Source organism: Electrophorus electricus, chromosome 18 (genome assembly GCF_041902795.1).
Source record: "Electrophorus electricus isolate QZ-2024a chromosome 18, ASM4190279v1, whole genome shotgun sequence".
NCBI classification, from domain to species: Eukaryota; Metazoa; Chordata; class Actinopteri; order Gymnotiformes; family Gymnotidae; genus Electrophorus; species Electrophorus electricus.
The window spans coordinates 9,634,154-9,655,789 of NC_137514.1; the positions used below are offsets into that span (position 1 = coordinate 9,634,154).

At 42.8% G+C, this 21,636-nt stretch overlaps 1 protein-coding gene across 12 annotated transcripts in view; it reads left to right on the plus strand.

Moving 5' to 3' along the window:
- LOC113578485 (mitogen-activated protein kinase kinase kinase kinase 4-like) overlaps positions 1-13,119 on the plus strand; it is a 40,960-nt gene extending 27,841 nt beyond the window's left edge. For 3 of the 12 annotated variants that reach the window (XM_035534619.2, XM_081700872.1, XM_081700871.1), the window contains 20 exons: positions 840-1,001; positions 1,217-1,303; positions 2,476-2,946; positions 3,793-3,942; positions 4,373-4,600; positions 5,155-5,258; positions 5,492-5,631; positions 5,765-5,859; positions 6,760-6,932; positions 7,353-7,470; positions 7,778-8,011; positions 9,366-9,483; positions 9,734-9,904; positions 10,172-10,315; positions 10,468-10,602; positions 10,774-10,874; positions 10,983-11,132; positions 11,309-11,468; positions 11,773-11,912; positions 12,265-13,119. In XM_035534619.2, the coding sequence (XP_035390512.1) occupies positions 840-1,001; positions 1,217-1,303; positions 2,476-2,946; positions 3,793-3,942; positions 4,373-4,600; positions 5,155-5,258; positions 5,492-5,631; positions 5,765-5,859; positions 6,760-6,932; positions 7,353-7,470; positions 7,778-8,011; positions 9,366-9,483; positions 9,734-9,904; positions 10,172-10,315; positions 10,468-10,602; positions 10,774-10,874; positions 10,983-11,132; positions 11,309-11,468; positions 11,773-11,912; positions 12,265-12,348 (3,165 nt within the window). In that variant the 3' untranslated portion in view covers positions 12,349-13,119. The other 9 variants (XM_035534624.2, XM_081700867.1, XM_081700868.1 and 6 more) reach the window with 9 other exon arrangements.
- The last annotated feature ends 8,517 nt before the right edge of the window (positions 13,120-21,636 follow it).

Here is a 21,636-nt window from a genome sequence, read left to right on the forward strand (position 1 = left end):
CATGGCTTCATAAGTGCACTTAGGTTTATCACAGTTGCAAAGGCAGTATTAGAAGTATTAGAGCCGCACATCATTTGTTCATTGTTTCCGCTGCAGTATGTGCGTCATCCATTAGTCGGAAACCGTTTTCACCAAAATAATGCAGGCCCATGATTAACCAGGCCCATGTTGAAATCACTTCAACAACTCATTCACAAGTTTTAGCCATGCAATAACCGCATGCATTTTGCCTTCATCGCGGTGTTCTAGCAAGTATATGTATGTTTATACTTTGAGTCTCTGTTGCCTCTTTAGTGTATGGAGAGGCTGGTCCTAGGAGGCCCTTTTGATGTAATTGGGTTTGGCTCAGTCTGCAGAAGTAGGCTGCAGAGGGTCAGGAAACTGGGAGGCCAGATACATCATCCCCCCCCCCCCCACCCCCCCAGTTATGAACAGAGGAGCTGGGCACAAAGATGAGGATCTGTTCATGTTTATTTAGAAAAGTTGCAGGATGTCTGTATGTATACGTACCTACATGTGTCCATGTTGATGTGCTCAGCCCATTTCCTTTTGTTTATTTATATAATGTTTAATTCATTTAAGCCCAGTGTTGCTTTTGGGAACCAAATGCCACTTTATAAATTCTCAAACTGCTCCAGATTCTTTGTGAAATTATAATGAAGAAAATAAGTGGATACTGCATTGCACAGTCTGTTTGCTCCATTAGCTTCATCCGCAGCCTGTAACTTAAACACCCCCCCCCCCCCCTTCCCTCGCGCTGTTGTGATTTCTCACGCCTCGGCACGTGCTCTGATTGCCGACTGGTGTGCTCACTTTCGCCCCCTGCTGGCCCCCCACAGCAACAACGGCGAGAGCGAGAGGTGAGGAGGCAGCAAGAACGGGAGCAGAGGCGGCGGGAACAGGAGGAGAAGAGGAAGGTGGAGGAGATGGAGCGGCGACGCAAAGAAGACGAGGAGCGCAGGAGAGCCGAGGAGGATAAGAGGAGGAACGACCGTGAACAGGTAACAGGCCCAGACGCACATTGCCTCCTTGCTTGTTGTTGTTGTTGTTGTTGTTGTTTCTTTTTGCAACATCACACATTTTTGGATTTATATGAAATTTAATAGCACTTCCAATATCAGAATAACTAAAAACTCCTTAAAAAAAAAAAAAAAAAACCACTCTCATGGCCAAGCCAACAGTCACTTAAGTGACTCAGCCTGTGTTTGATTGACAGGAGTACATCCGTCGGCAGCTGGAAGAGGAGCAGAGGCACCTGGAGATCCTCCAGCAGCAGCTGCTTCACGAGCAGGCCATGTTACTGGTAGGAGCACAAGCCTTTCCTGCCCATGTCCCGCCCCAGCCACACCCACCCCTCACAGCTCACAGCCAGCTAGGTTTTACATTAGCACTCAGCTTGGTGCCTGTTCGGTTCCTCACTGGAATTGTACTTTTTGCTTTTTTTCTTCCACTGGCTATCTGTGGAAAGATGACAGGATCGTTTTGAAGACCACACAACCAAAGATTCATGTGGCAGTACTGGGAATCACCATTTCTGTTGGTGGCATGTACCTATTTCAGTAGTTTTGGTCACTCTTCCCGGCTATATAGTTACATGAGCATAATCTTATGACACAGCCATGGGACATGTCCGATAGAAAGAATAGGGGACTTTCCACAATTCCTCTCTCCTCTGAGTGGTTAGGCAAAAATCGTTGTTTGTCTTTTGTGTCTTTTGAGGGCAGTTGTTTACATTGTCAGTGGTCTGTAGCGTTTCTCCAGATAGAGTGGAAATGAGATATGAGGATGTCATAAACACAGTTAAATGTTGCTCATTTTCTCTCACTCTTGAGCGCTCTCTCTCTCTCGCTCATTCTTTCATTAACTTTCTTGTCTGTTAACATGTTCATTCTCTACCACAGTCACATGACAGAATGCACACACAGTTCTTACCATATTTACTAGTACATGGGGCACTTTAGAAAGCTATTCGCTTGAAGCAGAATTTACCTCACCACTACGTGACTGAATTTTATTGGTTTATTTTTGTGCTTTTTAAAAAAACTTTTTTGCTTACTTTCGTTTTGTTCATTACAGTATACAACCTGAGATTTGTTACATTTATATTTATGGAATTTTGCAGACACTCTTATCCAGAGCGACGTACAAAAGTGCTTTGTCATCTACTCACAGAATACATCCTAGCCAGTACAGCAGGTTCAACATACAAATGATCTGTTATTGCAAAGGCACGTTTTTCTGTTGCTCTCCTTCAGATGTTAAACCACCAACTAGGACCACAGACTATAAAGTAGAGAAAAAAATGACCAATGAATAAGAAGTTAGTTTCAAAACACAGTAGCAGCGCTCTACTGATGTACACTGGTAAAGACCATAACCCCTGCAGTGATCTAATGACGTCATGCGTGCACACATGCGGGGATTGTAAGTGGGAGCTGTATCTCCTCCCCTCACCCGGCCGCGCTCTCTGCTCAGGAGTTCAAGTGGCGGGAGCTGGAGGAGCAGCGCAAGGCGGAGCGGCTGCAGAGACAGCTACAGCAGGAGCAGGCTTACTTGCTCTCTCTGCAGGAGGAGCAGAAGCAGCGGAGCCAGGCCCCCCTCATGCCCCACCCCGACTGGGCCAAACTGCCCGAGGCGCGGCCCATAGACATGCCTGAGCGCCGGCTTGGACCATGCGAAGTTAGTGGCGTGCCAAAAACCGAACACTCGGTTCTTAGGGAGACCGAGCGAAGTGCAGACGAGAATGCAGGACAGACTAAGCCTGTAGATGGGACTAAACCCTTGGCTGACCAGACCAGGGACCAGACTGAAACCGTCTCAATGGACTGGAGTGTTTTAGTCGTACAGCCCACCCGAGGGAATAGCCCTCCAACGGATGGGACTGACGAACCCCTCGTCCAGTCAACTTCAAGTGGCGCAGTCTCTGAAGCCCAGCCAATCAGAGAGGTGAAGACCAGCCCCTCGCTCCACCCACTGTTGCCTGCTGCTTCTCAGGCTTCTGGAGCTAACCTGTTTTGCATGTGGAGGAAACGTGCTGGTGGGAGGAGTATAAATTTGGTTTTCTCTTATATTAACGTTTTTTATTTGTTTGGTTTTTTTTTTTCTTCTGTGCATCATATTCAGCATAATTCCTCATCTACCACCTAATATTTTTCCTTTGAGTAAAAGAACCAAATTGAGATGTGAAAATGATCACCCTTGTTTACCATCATAATCTGACAGTACTGCACTTCTGCTTGTGTTCTTATTGGATAATATGCTGGTGTCCAACTGAAAAGAAAACCATATTGCTCTCCACCACAGCTTTGATCTTGAATAATAAAACCCTGTGTCCTGTCTGTTATGGCTTGTTGTCTTGCTTATCTTGTGTAAACTAAAACTCTTATAATAGAATAAGTTTAGGATTCATCTTGGCTGTTTTTTTCCTTTGGTCAGTCATTAGTAGTTAGGCTGTTTATGGTTTGGTTGCATATCCTAATCTGGGCATTTCTTCAATTTTTTCTCTTTGGAGAACTTGAATATTAACATTGCTTTTGCACACACTTGTTTGGCATATACTTTTACTTTACTGGGTTTGCCTTGAGCTGTTATTTGATTGTTTGCATTATTTATTGGCTATGTAGTTTGAGGACAATAGTTAGTCTTGTATTCGGCATGCTCATCCTGCCAGTATGCGTGTCCTAACAAAACCTCGTCAGTCGTCTCTCCCAATAAGGCTTGTCGTCTCCCTCGTGTACTCCCATAACCTGCTGACTGCTTCCCTCCTGCACTCTGTCCTTCTCTCTGGCCCAGGTCGATGAGCGCTACCGGAAGACTGCGCAGGGCTCTCCTCAGAACGCACCTCCAAAGCAGCCTCCGGTGCCCCCCCGGTCGTCTGAGCCATACTCTAACGGCAGCTCCTCCTGTGAGTCCTCAGCCATGCACAAGCCCATGGAGCCACAGGTAATGCTTAGGACCTCATCTCTTTGTATCTCCAGTCTTTATTCACTGTAACTCGTGTCCAATAATTCTGGAGGATTTTTGGATCGTTACAGTTCAGAGAAGCAGATATAGCTCATGGCTCGATTCATGTTCCTGCCTGTCATTGTTAAAAGGTTGCATTGTTCTTTTATAAAGCAAACTTACCTTGTTTTCCCTCCTTCAAAACTGATGCACTCAATGTTATGAAATAATGCCACAATACTCAGTGACTTGCTGCATTGTGTATGTGGTCATCCAGGCCAGTATCCAGTATCTACTGTGAATGGTTTCATCCTCCCTCATCTCTCTTCATCGTGTATGTGGTCATGCCTTGTCACATCATGTCTGTGCTCCTCCTCATCCCCACCCCTTTATCCCCACATTCTTTGTTCTTCTCCCTCCCTTTTGGAAGGTGCAGTGGTCTCACCTGGCTGCCCTAAAGAACAACGCCTCTGCTTCCCCGGTCTCTCGCTCCCATTCCTTCAGCGATCCCGTTCCGAGTTTCCCACACATCCACCTGCGCTCCCAGGAATCCCACCCGCACCACCACCCATTGCACCACCATGCACGTCCCGAGCACCCACAGCCCAGGGGCCCCGAGGCCCCTGAAGCAGGCCATAATGAGGAGGTCCCTCCTCGGGTAAGGGCAGGCACTCACTTAGCCTCAAAAAACAAAATCACAAAAATCACAATCAGCTTCTCTTAGGTGGATTATTCAAGGGCAAGTGTGATAGTCCTTTATGTGCTTTGTTGACCAAACTGTCTCAGTTTATATAGCAATAGATTGGTGTGATTTTGATTTGAGCAGCTATAAAAAATGTTTGGTTAAGTTTTCTTGCCATGTATTTTTAGAAGGTTACTGTTTAACCAGTGCTGTTAACACTTTAATACAGGAAGTGTGGGAGGTGGTAATAAGTTCATTGTGGGATAAGTTCAATGCTGGGTGGCAACAACTCTCAAGAACTTTAGAGACAAAAAACAGATTAGAAATGGGTCTAACATTTTCCATAACTGAGCTGTCAAGGCCTGGTTTCTTGATGAGAGGTGATGTTTCTTCCTTTCCTGGGAGGTGTTTTTTGTAATGTGGTTGTATATAATCTCATTCTGCATTACAGTAGTGAGCTTTGCTGACATCTTGTTTAGTCAGTCAAACCTTTTGACAGTCCCCAACTTCCCCTCTTGCTTGTCTAAAAGGTCCCTGTGAGGACAACGTCTAGATCCCCCGTCCTGTCCCGTAGAGACTCCCCACTGCAGAGTGGACAGCAAAGTAACCAGGCCAGCCAGAGGAATGCAGGAAGGTCTGTTCTCTACTGTAATCTGCAGATAAATGCTAATGTGGTTCCTTTTAGCTAGTACACCGAATAGGAAAGATTTACTGTATATAGTCCTGTATTATTAGATTCAGTACGAACAGAGAAAAAAGGGCTATGATTGTTTTCCTGGGCATGTTGCCTCAGAAAGCAGAAATCCATGATGATGGTTGTTATTCAATTCCTCCTCCTTTTGTTTGCCCCAACGTTTCCCCCCTCAGTAATGTGGAGCCGCGTCTCTTGTGGGACCGGGTGGAGAAGCTGGCCTCCAGGCCATGCAGCGGCAGCTCCTCAGGCTCCAGCAACTCCAGCTCGCCTGCAGGCTCCCAGGCTGGCTCTGGCGAGAAGTTCAGGACCCGCTGTGAGTGACTCTTACACTGAATGCTTGCTGCCACATGCAGTGCTTGTGTGCTACACCCGTTAGCAGATGCACTCATGCCTGCATTCTTTTCAGGAGCTGTTCTGCGTGAACTAATTTCCCACACTTCTTTCAGCTTCTTCAAAGTCCGAGGGCTCTCCACTGCAGCGTCCAGAACATGCTGGGAAAAGATCGGAGGAGAAGAGGGAATTTGTCAGACCCAGGCCTGCTGTACGCTACTTATGCTCTGTTTCACAGTTCCTTTAAGTATCCAGGGACTGTAAACATCCATACATTCATTGTTTTCAATGGCTTTTTCAGAAAACAAAATTTATATCATTTTATATATAGAAAGAAATGTTTATCCAGCACATCTGTGCAATTTAGCTAATCTACTGCTAATATCTTTGCATTCCTGCTTTACTGTCTCATCCACTGGATATTTTATGGAATTTCCGTGCTCTGGCTCCCCATTAACTCCTCCATCCGATTGATGACTGAGTATGTAAACTATGTAGGGGGAAGCGGTGAGTGAGGCTGAGGTGATCAGATCCATATGCTGTGCCTGAATGCGGCATCACAGTGTTCGAAGCATGACACACAACTTCACTTTTTTTTTTTTTTTAATGCTAAATCTTTTGAAGTGACCACTACCTGCTGTTTTTGAGTTCATTTAGCAACCTGAGGCTTGTTTGTTTTGAGTCCCATGATGCATTCTTTTCTGGCTTCTGCTTACTGGAGCACATCTCCTGTTCTGCTTCTTCACCATGCATGCCCCTCATGCCCACTCTGAATACTGCAGTTTAGATAAATGCGATGAAGCCCCTTTCGCTTTGCTCTTTGCCAGTTCATGTGATGTCCAATTACTTTAGCTCTCGATGGCACATCAGCTTTAACACTCGATGCGCCATACCCTCCGTGACGCATGTCTCTCACTTAACAGCTTTAACAAGTGATTTTAGTCCATCTATGTTTGCTAACTTTGTTTTGAAATGGCATCTTAACATACTGTTTTGTCAGTAGTCTTAGGCAGCAGATGATGACTGAAGGCTAGTTACTGTTGGACTAGAGCATGGCAGTTTGCATCCTGTCAAAAACGACTGATTGTTAACCTTTTATCCTTGCATTTAGGATCTGACTCTGCTGGCCAATGAGGTGCGAGCAGCTGAAGATGCCCGCCCCCCTCACAAAGTGACAGACTACTCCTCATCGAGTGAGGACTCTGATTCGGACGAGGATGATGAGGAGGTGGAACAGGAGCTGGGGAATGAGTCTACCTCGGGTGCAGAAGAATCGAGAGCAAGGTTGGCTCCTGGGTCATAGCTGCCGTGCTGCAAATCTCTATCTCGGGTCAATTCAACATCATATGCATGTCATGATGAATATAGCAATCTAAATTAAAGTACATAACACAATTAAAGTACACACATATTCTCTCTCAAAACATGCACAAGGACATATTGCCCACATTTTAAGCATGATTTAATAGTTGATTATGCTTAATAATTATACATGCCTTCCCAAAGTTTAGCAGTAAATGGTTTTGGGGTTCCACAGAGTTTGCTCTTGGTACTACATGCATGCATTAACTTGTTGTCTGACTGCTGGGCTTTTAAGTGCTTTGATTGTATTTAGTTTATAGAAGTGATGAATGGCTTATATGTTGGCTGATATTGTGAAACTTAAATTTGTCAGAAATGAGTGCAACTCCTCATTTCCCCCAGCTCCTCAAAGATTAGCAATGGTGAAACGGAGTCAGTAAAGACCATGATTGTTCACGAGGAAGAGGAAAGCGACCCTACCACCACACCCTCTAAAGATGGCACTGTCATAGTCAGACAGGTAGGAGACCCGCTTTCTGTTGTGGGCCTTTTTGAAGCTTCACATTTGTGTGTCTTTCATCATGTGTTTTCTCATCCATCCTTTCTGTATGTATTTTATGTTCTTATTTATCTTGTTTAATGTTTTTGTATTTTATAGTTGGATACAAAGCTCAAAGTCTACTTGCGTTGCATGGTCCGATCCAAACAACTTGCAGCGTTAAAACAAATAAATTGACTTGAATAGCACAAAACCTCTCTCCCTGCTCCCAGCATCCCACACTCCCTTTGCCAAGTACAGACTCCTCTGTGCTTGTTTTTGATTCCAGAGTGTAGCTGACATAAAGCGCTTGGCTCCTGGGCCCGGCTCTGACCCAGGCCCCGCCCATAACCAGGCCCACGAGGAACGAAACGGCTTCCCAGTTCGCATTCACCTCCTGCCCGACCTCATCCAGCAGAGCCATCACTCTCCCTCCCCCTCCGTCACATCCTCCCCAGCCTCCAGCCACGCCAGCCCCTCTATGTCCCCCCACACCCCCACGGACAAGTCGGTTGTCAGCGAGGTATGTCTACTAACTCAATCCCATGGCCTCGGTGCCCGATGCTGCTGGCTGGCTTCTAACAGGGCTTTATCCTCGCTGCTGACTGGAGTTTAAATTTAGCTCCACCCCCTCTTAACTTTCCTGCCGAGTGACTGCCGAGCTGCTGTTCGTAACCAGGGTGACACATCGGCATAACATGCTGCTCTCCTCCACTCTAGGGAGAGTATTTTCAGACTTTTTAAAATTATCACCCTTGCTTGTGCTTTTTGTGTCTGGTTGGAAATGAGACTACAGCCAGGAAGGAGCGTCATTCCTTAATTAAAGCTTATGGCCGGCATACTGGTCCCGTCACATAAGAACATTTCGATCTATCCATCGAGAAGTATAAGTATTGATGTACACCAAATGTAAAAAAAAAAACAAAAACCTTTTAAACAACTTCCGTAAAACAAAAATTTGTAATAGAGATTTTTGGTTAATCCAGAGTGGTCCAGCTGTCCTCCATTTTGGCATTTCTCAGAAGACTTGGGGTCAGCTATGGGCCACAGGACTGTCTGGGAATTCTTAGCAGCTGATGAGCACTAACTGTGAGCTGAGAGTGTTTGTAGTCTGACACACTGGGTGGTGATGGAGTGTTGCCTCGTTTGGGCTGTCCCTGCAGGCTCTCGACCGTTTTGTCCTCCATCTAGTGTGCCTTGCCCTGGAAATCTCACCCAAAAGACATTTCTGTCTAAAACACATTTGAGATGTAGAGCACAATATAAGCCATGGCCAAGTGGGATGAGCGCACACTCCTACCCCCTTCTAATTATTTTAAACCCACAAGGCTAATAAATCCGATTATTTTAAACGACTAGGTTCCTGGTTCTCATGATCTCGCTTCACCCTTCAGTTAACTCATCCTCCTCTTTATTCACCTCATTCCACTTTAACATTCATGTGTGTTTTCTTGGCTCATAACTATTATCGAGATCTAATCTAACTTTCTGATTTATTTTGGAGTGTATACTTAACTAAATGCATTTGTTGTATTTCATAGTGCATTAACCAGCTAAAACAGTTAGAATATGCACATCCATGTGAAATATCGTTTACTTGTTTAAACCAAGTCCTTTGCTTACAGTGAGATTTTTGTCATTGAATCTCATCCACTACTACACTTTGGTTCTAGTCTGGACAACTGATGAGAATAAATGAACATTTGTATTAATATGATAGACAAAGAGAGATTTTAAATTGTAGATTGTGAGAGATTGTAAATTTGAATCCCCAAACCAGCCCAAATTACCCTTACCAATATAAAGGTACTCCACTGAGACAGTTATTCATCATAAACTTGAGCTTCATATGCTTGGTCACGACCCATCTGTTCCAGATGCAGTCTGCCAGCAGTACTCTTGAGAAACACAAGTCCTCCTCATCCTTCACACCCTTCATTGACCCGCGCCTCCTGCAAGTGTCGCCCTCTAGTGGCATCTCTCTTAACAACATGGGTAAGGGCCTACCTTCTCTCTCAGCACTGAGACTAACCATTTGTATGAGGCAAATCATAGCTTGATTAGCTGTTAAAATAATAATGTTTGATGTACCACCTGCAAAGAGGGGGAAAAACGTACTTCGAACAGCGATGAAACATGCTAAATTCCATTCAATGACATCAGAAGAAAGCCACCACGCGCTATATAGGAGGCCGACAACGATGATGATGATGATGATGATGATGATTGTGTCCATGATTCCCAGCAGGCTTTGGGAATGACGGACGGCTGCAGGAAGTCCTAAGGCCCGACCCATCACGGAAGGGCTCTGTGGTTAACGTCAACCCAGTGAACACTCGCCCGCAGAGTGATACACCTGAGATCCGCAAGTACAAGAAGAGGTTCAACTCAGAGATCCTGTGTGCTGCGCTCTGGGGTAGGTGGCCTTTCACAGCCAGCTTCCTGGTGGAGTCCTGTACCATCATAACCACAAACCCCAGCCTACCTGTCTACGAGGCATACTTTAACGCAGGAGATAAAACTCATACAGACCGGGTCAAAGCTGCAACTCGCTAAACATTTTATGAACCTTTTGTTGATGGTTGAAGGTGACAGAACATCATCTCAGCAATCACACTGCTATGACAGTAAGCTGTGGATGCCCTAAAGATAACGTGCCCTCTCCCCCTCCCACAATCTGTAGGGGTGAACCTGTTAGTGGGCACAGAAAGTGGACTTCTACTCCTTGACCGCAGCGGGCAGGGCAAGGTCTACCCCCTCATCAACCGACGCCGCTTCCAGCAGATGGATGTCCTGGAAGGGCTCAATGTTCTGGTCACGATATCAGGTAAGGGGGAGGTTCTGAACTACAACTTCAACATAGTTCAAGGACTTTACTTGTTTATAAGCAGGTTCCCAAGAAAATGCATGCAATTGTCGGTGCATTGTCAGTTTACGCAGAAGGCTTTGAACTGCTTTGATGTTAATGCTATCTCCCAGGCAAAAAGAACAAACTGCGAGTGTATTATTTGTCCTGGCTGAGGAACAAGATTCTGCATAATGATCCTGAGGTGGAGAAGAAACAAGGCTGGACAACAGTGGGAGATCTGGAGGGCTGTGTGCACTACAAAGTTGGTATGTGCCATTTGAACATTCATGGATGTAGCATTATAATATAGGAGTGATTTTTGCTCAATGTTTTCTATGGAGCAAAGGTTTTGTTGGATTTCAATATGATGTTGCAGTGTTGGTCAGGAATGGAAACCTGAAGCAGGAAACTTTAAACTTAAACCTGTCTCTCACCAGTTAAATATGAAAGAATCAAGTTTTTGGTGCTTGCCTTGAAGAACTCTGTGGAGGTGTATGCCTGGGCTCCAAAGCCATACCATAAGTTCATGGCCTTTAAGGTGAGTTGATGGGTAGCACTGTACACCATGGGACTGTGCACCTGTTTGGAAAGGAACTCTGATCCACGCACTGATTTTGTTGTTTGCTAAACCTTTTCCCTCATGCAGTCATTTGGAGACCTAATGCACAAGCCCTTGCTAGTTGACTTGACTGTAGAGGAGGGTCAGAGGTTAAAGGTGATCTATGGCTCCTGCTCTGGGTTCCATGCCGTGGATGTGGACTCGGGTGCTGTTTATGACATCTACTTACCCACGCACGTAAGTACTACATCTGTTTGTGAAGCCCTCAGAATACATGAAACTGCGAACTGGAAAGTTTATGAAGTACTCTAAATTCACTGATTTGGTTTGCTTTGATATCGATACAGTTTCGGGTGTTCCTTTGTAGCTGCTTTTATGGGTTCACATTTGACCTCTGCCTCTGCCACTCTCAGATTCAGACCAGCATCCAATCACACGCCATCATCATCCTCCCCAACACAGATGGCATTGAGCTGCTGGTATGCTACGAGGACGAAGGCGTCTATGTGAACACGTATGGCCGCATCACCAAAGATGTGGTTCTGCAGTGGGGAGAGATGCCCACCTCTGTGGGTACGTGCTGACCTCATGAATACTCCCAACCCTCCGAAACCTTAACCGAATGGTTAAAAGCAAATACAGCCTCTTTCACATTATCAGAAGATTCATTGACCATATAAATGAAACTAGTGTCATAAAATAATTTTATTACGGGTGTGCCCCCTTTTGAGTCAGCTATACCGCCATAATTTTTGAATACTCTGGTGCAGTGGAAACACCGATGCTGTTCATCACAGGCTCCGTATGATCCCTCTCCCCCCTGCAGGTCTGCATGTGCAATAATTCAGTTGGTTCCTTTGTTTCCTGTGCTTTGTAGCATACATCAGGTCTAACCAGATCATGGGCTGGGGAGAGAAAGCCATAGAGATCCGCTCTGTGGAAACGGGACATCTGGACGGTGTCTTTATGCACAAAAGGGCACAGAGACTCAAATTCCTCTGTGAAAGAAATGACAAGGTGAGTTGTGCACACAGCTGTTATGCCTTCCAGTGTCCTACCTTGTAGAACTTGGGCAAAAAAAAAAAAAAAATAGCATCTCATCCTAGTATGTGTATTTTGATTCTAACTGCTCAGCATATTGCTGTACGCATATCTGCTGAAGTGTACTTACTGCTCTGCCCAGCGATTTATGACTGAAAAAGTGTTTACCATTTTAAAATTTGAATAATGGAGATATAGTGAGGCAGGTGAACTACTTTCAGGTGGTGATGAACCTTGAGTGGATAATTACTAAGCCTATGTTTTCACATGCAGTCGAAAAGCCCTCTGAGCTTCATCACAGTGGAAACGTATCTCTTGCTTCCTCTAGGTTTTCTTTGCCTCTGTGCGGCCGGGAGGCTCCAGCCAGGTCTACTTCATGACCCTGAGCCGCAGTAACCTGCTGAGCTGGTAACGCTGCCCTGTGTCTGGTTCCGACTACGAAGCACAGCCTTGTCTAATGTGCTGAAGAGCTGGCACTGAAGGAAAAAAAAAAAAAAATCTTCCTGGAGCCAATATATTTTCTGGGGTCACATGTTCCACTGTATTGGTGCTGTTTTTCAAGCTGTGGTCTGGCCATTAGGGGACTGAACGTCGAATGCCGACAAAGGAATGGGATTGTCCGGGAGCAACAGCGCCCCCTGCCACCGGGACCGTGAACATTGACTTGTTGTTCTGTTGTCAAGTCTACAGCGCTGCTCTGTGGCTCAGCCAGCTCCAGGCTTTGAGCGAAGATAAACTCCCATCCGTTGTAAGAACTTAAAATTCAGGGGTTCCTTCTCCCTCAACACTTTCAGATGTAAAGAAATATAAAATCCTGAACCGTGAATCTAGTTTAAATGTTAAATGTGTTCCCACAGAGTTTAGATTGTCAGAGTGGCACGATGTGTGTACCATCTCCCTTGCTGAAAGACTAGAGGGGAAGAAGGGTCATGGTAGTAGCTGTTGGAAAGAGCTTGGGCTTGTTTTCCTTCTGTGAATTTGTCAACTGCCAAGAACAGTCATACTGTACTATTGTGGTAGTCCAGGTTACTTTGGGGATTAATACTTGGAGGATTTTTAACAACGTTGACTTGTGTGTTGATTTTACGCTAATGAAATTGCCACAATGTTCATATACAGTACATTGAGTGTTTTTATTTTTTAAGCATTGCACTTGATAAATAAATTCTTAGTTTCCTTCTCACTGCACTTGCCTACCTTAGTGTCAGAGGATGCATGTTTGGGTGTTGACTTATTCATACACGGGCACACATACATCCTTTTGGTTATGCCATCTGTCTATTCTTATGACACCACTTTTCAAAACTGGTTAGGAAATTCAGCTTTTTAGATATTTTTCTTTCCCTTCAGTATAAGAGAGATGGAAGGGTTAGTGTCTTAAAGTTGAGTATAAGTACTATGGCAGGCAGTTTTGGGACTGCCATGGTAAATCTGATCAGCACTAACACAAGTGTCCCCCCCCCCCCATTTCTTTTATTAGTGAAAACAATGGTGCTTGTGAAACTGCCACAAAAGTGTAAGCATCTCTATATACCTCCACAAGAGCAGGTTCTTTTATCAGCATCTGCACCTTAGTCACCGGGCAGGAAAAGTTTGTTTCCATTATATTTTTTTAATATACTGAAAATTGCACAGTGACTCGGGGGGAGCAAAGTTTTTGACCACTGTAAGAAAATCATATGATCCTGTGGTGTTCTTACTTGGTCAGAACCACTTCCAATGACCACCTCCCCTTTCCCACCAGGGTAAGGACAAAGGCCTGCCCACTAAGGCTTTGACTGCTCTCTGCACTGAACATCACTCAATGTCATTATCAGAATGCTGTGGAAACAACCCACATGCCAGACTAGCAAACATGGCCGATATGTATGCAGCCAGCTCTATGGGCTGGGACTCTTGGCCATAGATGTGGGCTGAGCTGACACTGTCTAAAGAAGATTCCAGGGAGTAACACTAATTGGATGTTTCAAACAGAGCTACTTCATTACTGGTGCAAGGAATTTTTCTGTCATTCTTTCATGTGTGTACATTTTATATTCTTACACATGCATTACATTAAAACAGGTAATTATTTCTGGATTTATGATTATGAGGAGCAAAGACTTTCAATAAGTAGCATGTGTGCATACTATGAACACTGATAATTGTTACTAGCAGATCTTTTTATTTTTTATTTTTTTTTACCTTGCCAGTCATTAAAATCGAAGGTTTTATCTGAGGTAAGTGGGAGGTAGAATGACTTAGGATACCATCTGGTCTTCAGTGTTCAAGTCTAATGGTGTGGCTGCAGACAAGTATACTGGATCATGAGGAATACATGGTTAAGTTGCGGTATGCTTGTTTGAGGTACATGTCGGGAAAACTAATATTTGTTTGAAATGTGAGGTGATACTTGAAAAGTAATTAATTACATTTTTCAGTCTAGTCTCTCATTGGTTACCAGACAATGATTTCTTGTTACTTGATTACGTGTCTGGTTGGCCTTTACTGGTGATGTACCTGTCAGTTCACTCCTATGACTTTCCAGAATTTTGATGACCACTTCCTATGTACATAAATCAAGACAGAATGAATGTGTTGGGGTATTTTTACTTCTGGATTTTGACATGCCAGTTCAGTGTTCGAGGGTATTTCTTCACCCTTGTATTTCAGAGAGGTTCTGTCTTGATGGGGATCCAAGGCAAAAAAGTCTCAATTGGTTCAGAATTTTCTTCTGAAATATAAGGTTCACTGATGCATTTGGCAGATGCCCTCATCCAAAACAACTACATATATGCTTTTCCCAGAAATTGATCCCCTGCCCTTGGTGTTACTTTCCCCAATTCTCTACCAGGTGAGCTACTGAAACTGAGATTGATAACAAAGCTTAGCATGCTCAGAGCCAACAAATCCGTCCATGGCCTTAACAACTACAATACTAGCAGCACTACACTGAAGATCACCTAATAAACATGGTTCTGTTTTTTAATTAAAACCTTTGTGTGGTAACAGCAATTGAAGTCTGTGGGGACGATCTTTTCTAGGACACCACATCCAAGTTCCTCAGCCTTGTTCATAAAGGCTTCAGATTGATTTCTTGAAATAGGGCACAGACTGGTGCAAATTAAGAGACTCTAATCTGGCGTGATTAAACCACAGGATGACTAATCTGAGGGATTTTTTGATGAACTCTGATGGAGTCTAACTTTTGTATAACTCCACAGCTTTTGAAACGACATCTTTGCTGGTATGATTGTCTAAGATCATCAGGGAGCGGCTTTTAGAAAGTACTTTTGGCATCCGATTTCATTGATTTTGCCAGCTGAATGTGTGAGAGAATCGATCTCTCTGTGGAAACCCTGGCTACGCCCCCTAAAAGGAATCCAAACAATGTCTTATATCCTCTACATATTCTATAAAATGCAGGAATTAAATTCTTTGGAGGAGGATGTCCATATGCAGTGTTAATCATCTGACTGGCTTAAAGAAATTCTCCGTAAATGTTTCAGAAGAAATTACTTCTGAAGCCATTGAACCCGAATTAATGTTTACGACAGCACGGAAGGGCTGTGTGTCAGACATCATCTTTTTTTGTGCCACTCAACTAACTGGCTGGAAACAGAGCTGGATGGTAACGCTACTAATTATAGTACTTTCAGCTCAAAGAGTTTGATCGCAGTTTCAGACGTCTCCTCGGAGAGCACATTTAGATCTGGCTAGGAGGATTCGTGGAAATTTATTACAGGACTGAATCTAGTGCTCTCTCCACAGGACACTGGCAGTGATGTTCTTCTATAGACCACTCTGTGGGTAGCCTCTTGTAATACCTTTTTAAAATTTCACTGAGAACTTTATCAAGAGTGGCACAAACAACCCAAGCTAAGTGATTATTCCATTACTGAATAAGATGTATTGTTTCCTTACTGTACTGCATCTTCTGCACATCTATATGTGTCTGTCCGTTATGTATTTGTTCTGCTGTTTTGGAAATTTACTTTGCTTCATTTTGTGGAAATTTACTTTGCTTTATTTTACTTTGCTTTATGTTTCTATAGTCACAGCACAACAGTCTGCAGATAAGCGTGTGAGTCAGGGACACCAGCTGCCCACATACTGTTCTAACCATAGAGATAGAAGAAGCCTTCAGCGCTCAGGTTAAACAAAACATGATTTAGCAGATACTCTGTAGGAGTCGTTTTTCTTTTTTCCCCTCTTTCTTCTGTTCTGTGTATAAGGGGAGGGGGACCGTACTGCGGGTCAGTTCTACAGGGAACAGAACTCGATAAACTTTTATTTTTTACTACTCAATGCAGAAAGCTGTCTGTGTTTGATGTGCTCTCATTTTTACACAATTTGGCGTAGTCGGCAGGATGAGCAGCTCCACCGCTGAGGAGGGAAAATCAACACTTCACTGAGGACGCTCCTTGTCCGCCAGAGTGAAGGTGTTTTCCCTCATCTTGCGGTGCTTGCCTCATCTTCAAAAAGAACCGTGAGTGGTTAGAGAGCAGAGATTGTGTAAGTACACAGACGTTTATATTCCCTCTGTGCGACCGTTCGGGAGTTCTCTTCTAGCATAAGAATATTTCAGATGTACTTGAAATAGCTTTGTTACGACGGTGCAAAGTAAAGTGAAACAGTAGCCTGCTAAGAGTGAGGCACCTATTGCTCACACGTGAGATTAGGGACCTCTAGGAGACGTAATAGGTCCGGACCTGGGAGGAGAATCAGTCCACGAGCGAACGCAGCATAAGATACGTTAACAGGACTAAATTACAGCAGCGCATGCATTGAGAGAGTAACAAAATGGCATCCCAAAATACTAAATTAATGTAATATGACCCGTCCGAGTGGAACCAGCCCTTACATAATGACATGCGAAGGGACTATGGGGAGAGTGCCCTAAAGTGGTTGCCCATATGGGTAGATTGTTATGAGTTCCCTAGGAATGGGAGCTTGAGTGTGAAACTGCTTAATAATATACTTAGACGTATGGAAAACCGACCACATCTGCCAAGTTAAATTCCTATGCACTGAGTACATTTGGCGAATAAAGTGATTCCGATTCTGATATCAAAATGAACACATCACTTAGACTGAATCAAATGTTTGTAATATCCTCCAGGCCCTTCAGCTTCTGATTAGATGAACTTTCATGGGAACTTGCTCACTCTTCCCTTCAAACTGAAGCTTCTAGGTGTTCTTCACTCATCTCATCTCAAGAGCCAACATCAACCGACAGTGCTTCAGCGGTTTGATAGTAGTGGGCATAGGTCAGTATTAGTCCTAGAATTAACATTAAAATCAGTAATCAACCAATAAACATATAAAACAGAGACTACTGAATTAGAATTATTCCACTTTCTTTTGAACCCTTAATTTTGAGTTTATCTGCAAACATTTTTAGAAGGTTGTACAGGGTATTACAGAGTATTTGGACTATTCACATAAATGTGTGCATTTTGCCAGTAGGCAGCTAGGAGACTATTATTATAGGATTTTGTGGGCAGGTTACCAATAGTAAGTGATGTATCACCTGTCAGTACATTATGTTATATAAACACAGTAGACCAAGATGGTAAACGTGTAATCTACATAGTGAATTAGGATGGATTTAGTGATGTTGGGATCCCACAATCTCCTGCTCTATCCACAAGAATTTCCCTTGGTTTCCCTCAGCTTCCATGCTCACTTATCCAGCCTACTGTTGTGCTGTCTGTACTAATTATGTGATATTTGAGAGAGCTCTTTTAAGTCAATGATGGGATCATTGTAGAACAGAGTGGTTTTTTTTTTTAACACGACTGAAATAGTTATGTACTGTAACTTCCTCACTTGGAGTGCAGCCAGAGCCTTGAGTGAAACTTTGTGTCCACCTCTGTCTTTAGATTTACATTAATATCTTACAATAATACTCACACATTTGAACTAACCGTACTGTAAGCTAAGATTGGCAAATCTGGAAAAACCCCTACTGCAGAAAAATAGAGTTGTTTATAAACTGAAATATATTGGTGAGCTAATAATGACTAACGTATGGGTTCTGAGTAAATTACTATTAATTATTGATAATTCCAATAAAAGGGCCACCAGTCCAACAGTACAAAATAGTATCAGAATGACACACTTGATGGTTAACGTGAAGTAATCATAGAAATACTAATAATTTCTCGATGTCTGAAGGAAATTTTGATCGCTCAAATTTAATGTATTACTTTACCTAGTTGTTAGAATGCATGTCCCAATAAATACACACAAAGGTATAGCATTAACAAAGATTAATAAGAAAACAACTGGAAAAGCAGACAAGAATAATGTAAAATGTATAAAGAAAACAAAACAATGGACAACATTTAAATCACCCAACTGGAATATGATATTTCTGACAAAATTAAAATATTACTCTGGAAAAAAAACAAAAAAACAATACAAACTAATCTATGATTCCAGTCCATGTGCTGTATATTTGAAAACATATGTTCAGATATATTCGCCAGCATTGAAACAATCAATTTATTGTTAAAAGTTATGATTAAAAAAAGAAAGAAAGTGTTTTTGAAGAGACTCTGAGTTATTATTTAGCTTGATTTATCAAATACAGATGTAGGGAACATCCCTTAGTACCATATACCTGTAGTTTTTAAAACTTTGGTTTGGGATAAGCACTTGCTTGCTTTATGTGCTATCCTACATTTTGCTTTTGTTGCTTCACACATAGGGAACAAATTACGCACTTCTACATGTTAAATTAATTTTTATAGGTACAGTATCCTTGAGGAACATGGCAGAGACTTCATTATTTCATAACTTTCAACAGGCCTATTGTCATGGTGCAATTACCAAACCGTTACATCAAATTCTACCACGCAGCGCTATGCTCAAGAGCAGGTGAACGGACGAAAGAGAATTTAATATTCCAGAACCACCGCTCTAGAAATCCACCAGCAGATGGCGCTGTTTCCATACTTTCTGATGCTGTCACAGGCGCCATAGAGCAGTGATGTTCAGTCCTTGTGCTGAAGGAGCTCACCTGCTGATTCATCTTTTGAAGAGTCCAGTAATTTCCTGATGAATGTGATCAAGTGTGATAGACAAGCTCAAGAATGTGTAATGAATAGCATCCCTGGGGAACCTCCTGTATGTCTGCCACCTAGGCCTCTTATAAGAGGTGCATATGAACAGTAAATATGTTCTGATGGCTGCAATATTTAGTTTCTGATTACACTGCAAAACTGTAAAGCACCCTAGAGCTTGTTCAGCATGTTTTCTTCAGGAGTAATCATAAAATGCTACAGCTGATATTTTGTCTTGAGTTTGGGTGGCAATGGGTTTGACACTCAAAATGAATGTGCCACCATCACATCAGACTCAGAGTAACACCACACATTCTGCCCTTGCTCTGAATTACCCAAGACTAATGCAGACACAAGATTAATAATTACTCCTCAACCTAGAGAATGTCTTCATGACAATTACCAGAAAAATTGCCAGCTTTTTATTAAATAAATAAATGGCAGTCAGTGACATTCCAGAGTGCTTGAATTTAAAGCCTACTGCAGTGCTGTATGTTAACATGCAGAACTCCACATTTAAGAGTTTGACACATTAACACATGCTATTGTGACTCAATTTGTGATTTTCAACATCTGCAACCAATTTATGATAATCTTTTAGGTACATTTAAATATAAGCATTCTAAACAAAACACCTTTGCAATCTGCAACAAAGTTCTTTGTGTTTTGTTTTTGTAAATGTGTAGATACTTCCCAGTCTTGTATACTGAAAATATATATGTTTGTATATATTCTCAACTGGGCCTCTTGTTCAAGGTTGTTCTGTGTATTATTGTATGGCAAAGGTGGCATTAGAAACCAGCTGAAAGTTATGACTTCAAAGCAAGCATGCATGCATGGCCGCTTTTATCACCAGCTGTAGTCTAGCCTGCTGGCACGCTCCCGAAACTCTGATAAACACGGCAGACTCAACGATAGAGAAATACTTTCATTCTGCTTATCAGCTCCCAGGACACGCTGGAAGATAAGGGAGGCAGCACAGATAGAAAAATGCATTTTGAAGTGACTCTGAAATCTGACTTCGTAAGTTGTGGCCTGTGGGTGAAATGATCAACAGATGTAGTGTAAAAAAAAAAGTCAGCCATGCCACTTTTATTTGAAACGCAGTGTGGGAGTGTAGGTGAGTTCATAGAGACAGCGGTGAGCACACATGTCTGCGTGCTTGCCCGCATTTGGCCTGAATGTCACGCAAATGCTTGTCCAGGAGGCACAGGGCCAGCATCTGCAGGTGGTCCTAATGGGAGCAATTACCCTGGATGACTTATCAACACTGAGTTGATTGCTAATTTGTGTGAGTTGAAAAAGTATGGCCACATGGGCTTTAATGAAATAAAGCCACAGAGCAAAGGTAAAAGCTAAGAAAAGTAAAAACTAATAAAAAATAACACCTGGAAATTGAACTTTATATAATGCACAAGATATGTAGAAACATCGATACTGCTGGGAGAAGCTTTGAATCAACACAGAGAAGTGCAACAGGGTCCTGGATTTTGACCTTTGTGAGTGCATTCTTATTTCAGTGTGAGACATTAGTGTGCATCATGTCATAGTCAATGTCAATGTGTGGGAAGGCAGTGCTCTAATCATCTTTAATGGCATTACAATAACAGACTGCTCAGTTTCATCACTGACACACAGACTAAGCATTTAGGAGGGAACAGGGAGGCAAAAATGTGGCCATCAAACACGTAGCTTGCAAAGTTAAATGCTAATAGTAAATAAATGTCCACAGCTAAAACACCACAGTGGGTCTGTGTACAGGTCATGTTCCACATGTCAGTCAGAACAGGATTGAATCTTATGATTGTAAAGTGTTTTGTCAGTGTGTGTCGCAGAGTCTTTGGAGGAGCGGGGAGTCAGGGTATGAATTTGTGATTGCTAGCATTCCTCCCCTACTCATGTGGTTTGTGTCTGTGTCTCTCTGATATAGTTCACAGTGCATACACTACTTTCTTTTCAGTTGAAATAACATTAAATTGATCAGAAATAGTGTTAAGATGTTATTAAAATTGTAAATGATTAATAATTGAGCTGGAAATGACTTATTTTATTGGACTATTTATGTATGCATACACAGGCCTATCTTCAGCTACCATCACTCCTTTGATCCAGTGGTATATTATGTTAACTAAATTTGAAGAGGCTGATTACTCATTATTAAATGATTTAACAATTATGTTAGCATACCTGAAACCTGTTGTGCTGAGTAAAGAAGCAATTAAACTGTCCTTTAGGCTGGTGCAGTATCTGGAACAGCAGCACTGGTGGATTTTGCAAGTCTCAAAATGGCTTGAAAAAAAGTATCTTTTATCTGAAACTTGTCAGACCATCTTTGTTCTAAGACATTATGGGTATTCCATGCAAGAAACTAACAAAATACTGCAGATCTCCAATGACTGTAGTGCACCCTTCACTGAAAAAGGCAAACCAGGACAGAAGAGATGTTGGAAGACCCAGTGCACAGCTGAGCATAAGGAGAAATATGTCTGAATCTCTAGTGTGAGAAACAGATGCCTCACAGATCCTGAACTCACAGCTTCATTACATGCTAGCCACATATTACAAGTCTCAGCATCAACAGTGAAAACACCAGTCTCAACAGTTAATAACAGGAATACATTAAGATGGGCAAAATAACACAGCCGTTTGAC